The sequence below is a fragment of the Acyrthosiphon pisum genome, chromosome X (assembly GCF_005508785.2).
Source record: "Acyrthosiphon pisum isolate AL4f chromosome X, pea_aphid_22Mar2018_4r6ur, whole genome shotgun sequence".
Taxonomy (NCBI): domain Eukaryota; kingdom Metazoa; phylum Arthropoda; class Insecta; order Hemiptera; family Aphididae; genus Acyrthosiphon; species Acyrthosiphon pisum.
This window is the reverse complement of record NC_042493.1, coordinates 27,017,155-27,022,497: the sequence shown is the minus strand read 5'-3', so window position 1 is coordinate 27,022,497 and position 5,343 is coordinate 27,017,155. Positions and strand designations below refer to the sequence as shown.

General features: G+C 30.2%; 1 protein-coding gene across 1 annotated transcript; it reads left to right on the top strand.

Moving 5' to 3' along the window:
- The first annotated feature begins 3,449 nt into the window (after positions 1 to 3,449).
- LOC103308038 (KRAB-A domain-containing protein 2-like) lies at positions 3,450 to 4,052 on the top strand. The gene is made up of 2 exons (XM_008180673.1): positions 3,450 to 3,804; positions 3,892 to 4,052. Exons 1-2 carry the CDS (start codon positions 3,450 to 3,452, stop codon positions 4,050 to 4,052), a joined length of 516 nt encoding a protein of 171 aa, XP_008178895.1.
- The last annotated feature ends 1,291 nt before the right edge of the window (positions 4,053 to 5,343 follow it).

Sequence of the window (5,343 nt, the reverse complement as noted above, 5' to 3'; positions counted from 1 at the left end):
AGGTATTTGATTTTTTAATATATTTTACGCTTAATTTATTAAAATATAATTTTTTTTTGCAATTATATTATAAAAATTATACCGGCCCTCACAAGAACCGGCCCATCGGGAAGTTTCCCGATTTCCCGATAGGCCAATCCGCCCCTGATCAAGGGTGCCATTAAGAAGAGAAGAAACAAAATTAACGCCAGCAGTTGATCGACGGTTAGACAGTGTTTGGATATCTAACGCTTGGTGAATAAGCGAATAGTCGTGTGCGGGGTGGTATACCGATTAGTGTAAATGGAATCATTTGTTGGTCTTTGCCACATCGATAAAATAAAATATTTAAGTAACTCGATCGTCATATTTAAAAGGTGATTTTAAAAGAATTTAATATAGATACTTGTATATTTTAGAAAATTAAGGTTTCAGAAACATAGTAAAAATATATTGGACTAGGTACGTTATGTTATTTGGTATTAGCAAGGCTTAAATAGTTAACCTTACTATTAATTATTCATAGAAATAATTAACTAGGTATAGGAGCATAGGCAAATACAATTTTAATGTTTAGAAATTCATGTAAACATTCAAATTAATAATTATGTATATTCTTATAACGTATCTACTATACAGAGTGTGACAGTATACCGTAACCTCAGTATTCGTGGCAAACCCTTGAGTTAAGCCAAGCTAATATTGTTAACTTAATAGTAGGTATTATTTTTTTTTTTTATATTTACCTTCTGAGTATAGAAAAGGTACGCTCAGCAGATGCTACACTGATTTGCAGTGAGCATATAATACACACAACTTCATTAAGAAAGAAAAACGTCATGATGACACTCATCTAAAGCATCTAATGCATTTATACAGATATTTTTTTCTAAAAAAATAAACATAATCCTACTAATATTATAAACGTGAAAGTTTGTTAGTATGTTTGTTACTCTTTCACGTAAAAACTACTGAATGTATTTTAATGAAACTTTACAATAATATATAGCTTATACATCAGAATAACACTGGATACAATGTATAAAGATATATTGTGTGAATTTTTAATTTTAATTTTAATTTAAAAAAATTGTAAATTGTATATGTTACGGTGAATGATGTAAACGTGATAAAAGACGTCATTCCCCGGTAAATGACATCATTTACCTAAAAATTGGTAAACGTTGTAAATGCAGACATTCCCCGGTTATTGTCGTCAGTCACCAGTTTTACTTTTATGTCGGTGTGAACGATCAGCGATTAGCGTGTAGGTACCAAATATGCTTTGTTAGTTAAAAATATCATGACGGAAGTAGATAGATAAACGAAAATCCCAACTAGCAATAACGTCGATACCCCGAGTAATAATATGAGATAATCTTTTAGTTTATTAGTTAGTATCGACAGGCATATTATAGCGAGTTGTATTTGCTACGAATGTGTGTTTTATTATATTATTTGTAAAAAATCGTGTCACCAGTGAACAAAATATAATAAAAGTTAGATTAAATTATTTGTGTTATAGTTTGAACAAAGTTATAGTTATGCAGAACAAATTTAAAGCAGAAATTGACAAAATTGTCGGCACTAAAAAGAGAGGTGACAATATATTTTATTTTAGTTCTGAAGAATACAACAACAAGATTCAAAAAATAAAAGAATTAAAAATTGGAACACTAAAAAAAACGGTAACGAATAAAAGAACTATACGTAAATATGATGTTGTGTCAATTGGGGGAAAAGAAAAATTGATCAAACCTATAGTTGATAATGAATCTGACGTTTTATATTACGTCACAGTAGACGAGTTGTTTGAAGTAATTCACACCGCACATTTAACGGTAGGCCATGGTGGTAGAAATAGGATGATGGCTGAGTTAAAAACAAAATATTGTAATGTAACAACGGAGGCAGTTATGGCATATTTAGGTTTATGCAATAATTGTCAAGTAGAACAATCAAATCCGAAAATAGGGCTTGTGACAAAACCAATTCTACATTCCGCATTTAATTCAAGAGCGCAAATTGATTTGATTGACATGCAATCTCAAAATTATAATAATTATCGATATATAATGAATAGGGAACGGATTTAAATGCTCTAAAAAACAAGAAAAATGCCTTAAAAAAATCCGATTTAATGCCTTAAAAAAATGCCCTTAAAAACTTAAAAAAAATTATAAAATATATATATAAATTATGAAAAATCAGATAAAAAATATTTAAATACAATAAAACTAAAATTCAAATCTAATCAAAATCAATTATCTGCTTGTCCATCTTCTTCTTCATTCTTCTTCCCTAAAAAATAAAAAAATTAATAGGTATACAATTTAGATAGGTATATTCGTTATACTTTTACCTTTTGTTTCATAGCACTGTATAATTAGGTGCTGCTTAATATTCTCGAACAGAATCTTCGACGGTTATCGGCCAGTGTTGTTTTGTATCTCGAGAAACTTCGTTCCACGTCAACTGACGTCATAGGTGCAAACTTCAAATGAGCCATGTCATCAGCAGTTAGTTCTTCAGGTATTGTATTATTTCGAGATGTTGCTTTTCCTTCCAAAATATTTGAAATATGTTTCATTGTTTTGAATCCCGAATTTTTTTCAATTACAACTTCTAGTTTTTTTTTAATGGATTTTCCGATACTACTGTTGTCTGTTCCGATTTCATTTTGTACTTGAACAATAATATTAATTGCGTCAGCCAACGATAATCCAGATGTTTCCAATGTAGTAATGTGTTTTGCTAAATTTCCATAATTTGCTTTGATAAATGTCAAGTTTAGTTCCAAATTATTATCATTTAACAGTTTTTGTGCATTCTCAATTGCTACAGCATCTTCTTTATCAAACCACATCACAACAGATTTAATCAATTGATAATTTTCACAATAGTATATGGCTGCCGATAACCATGTACCCCACCTAGTTAGTATTGGTTGAGGGGGCATTGGTATCCCTGGCGCCATTTCTTTGAATTTTAATACTCGAGATGGGCATTTCAAAAAAATCTTTTTTACGTTCGAAATAAAAGCATCAATTTCGGGAAATTGTTTACGTATTTCTTCAGCTACTCTGTGTAGGGAATGTGCCAAACATGTAAATAGCTTATCTTATTTTTACCTTAATGCGGGTAATAATCTGTTGTAACTTGTGTAATGTATGTATTTTGTGTCTACACGTGTCAACAATAATTTCGTAATTTCGTAACATAATAAATATTTAGGTATTTTTATTATTTTAGAATGAATGCTGAAAAAATGACTTAAAAACCGTAAAAATGCACTAAAAATGTCAAAAAATGCTCTAAAAATGTAATAAAGTATTAAAAACGCAAAAAAATGCAAAATAAAAGTTAAATTTTTTATTCCTTGATGTATGAAATGAACTTTGTGCTTGGAAAGCAATGTTTTCGGACATTCAGAAAAAAATGCAATTTGCATTTAAATCCGTTCCCTAATAATGAATTATCAAGATCATTTAACGAAATTTGTTATCTTGAAACCTCTGAAGACAAAAAGGGCCGAAGAAATCGCTTTAAATCTGATAGATATTTATACAATATTTGGTGCACCCGCTATACTCCACTCGGATAATGGTCGTGAGTTTGTTAATTATATTATAACAAGTTTAAATGAAATGTGGGGAGACATCAAAATTGTGCATGGCAAGCCTCGTCATAGCCAAGGATCAATTGAACGCGCGAATAGGGACGTTGAAGAAATTTTGGCTTCTTGGATGGCTGATAATAAATCAAAAGACTGGCCAATGACATTAAAATTTGTGCAATTTCAAAAAAATCGGGCTTTGAACTCAGGTAAGCTATTAACTAAAAACAATTTTTTTTAAATAATTTTAAATTTAATTAATTAATTTTTTTTAAATTTAAACATGTTTATATTAGGTATTGGAAGATCACCATACGAGGCGATATTTGGTTGTACAGCGAGAACAGGGTTAGCTTCAGCAGGGATACCTTACGATAAAATAGAAAAACTTAAGTCAGAAGAAGATATTGAAGAACTTTTAATAACAGCAACCATTCAGATCATATTAATGCAGTAGAAGATGATTTAGTCAGTGTTGGAGATCTTGAAAATGAAGTCAACTTGGAGATTGAAAATTAATTAAGAAATACTAAAGACATAAGTAATTATTAAATATTTATTATATGTAATCTGGTAAAAATGCTTGCATATTTCTGCATATTTAATGGTATATTTAATATTGCATATTAAATCAAACATTTTAAAAAATAATGTATAAAATAATAAATCATTATTTATTTTTTATTATTTATTTATTTTTTTTTTTTATTAGAATAAGCCTCGGCAGCGGTGGCCATTGGCTCACATTGTTTATATTTATTTTATATAAAATTGATTTTCATATAGTTTTTACACAGATTAGTTTTTACATATTACATGTTATATAATCACTTGTTTACAATAAATTTTCAATTTCAAGTTCCTTTATGAGATTTAGTGTCTGTTTGATGGCAGATTCGTTTGGTCCTAGTGATTGATATAGAAATTCTGGTATGCTGTATGTGGTCCTTGCAGCCTCTGTTTGTCTGCATTCGACGAGTATATGTTTGATGGTCAAATGAACTCCACATGTTGCGCATGTGGGTTGATCTTCTCTGCTCATTAGGTAACCGTGTGTGTAGCGAGTGTGACCTATTCTTAGACGTGTTAATATTACTTATTCTTTCCTGTTGAGATTTGATTTGTTTTTCCAGCGGTCAGTTGTTCGTTTTATTTCGCTGAGTTTGGTTTCTTTTCTTCTCCATTTGAGTGTCCATTTTCCTTCGATAGCGGTGTTGATACATCTTAGTGTGTCTTCATAAGTACAATATTTCTCGCTTATTTCTAAGTTAGTACTATTGGCTGCTTCCTTTGCTAGACAATCTACTTTTTCATTACCTTCTATGTTGTTGTGACCTGGTATCCAGAAAATGGTTATTTCATTGGGGAGGTTGTTTATTGCTTCTATTATATTGGACTTCAGACTGTTGTTGTTTCTGTGGCTATTTAAACATTTTATGGAGCTTAGTGAGTCAGTAATATGATATAATTATGGGGTTGTTTTGAGTTTCTTATATATTTTATGGCTGAGTATATTGCTAGCATTTCGGCCGAGAATATGTTGCAGTTATTATTTATTTATTTTTTTATTTGAAAGTTGGAAGTGATGAAGGCTATTCCGGTGCCATTATCAGTTTTTGATGCGTCGGTATATATATGTTTATAATTGGGTAGTTCTTCAATGGCTTCATAGAGTAGTTGTTTGTATGTTGTTGATGATGTGATGTTTTTTTTTGTGATTGGCCAAGGATGACTTTATGGATAATTTT

What these genes read in the sequence shown, in the direction of transcription:
- LOC103308038 (XM_008180673.1), top strand. Translation starts at nt 3,450, where the DNA reads ATGAATTATCAAGATCATTTAACGAAATTTGTTATCTTGAAACCTCTG. An exon ending in AAATCGGGCTTTGAACTCAG is followed by an intron (nt 3,805 to 3,891) that starts GTAAGCTATTAA and finishes TGTTTATATTAG; the next exon opens with GTATTGGAAGATCACCATAC.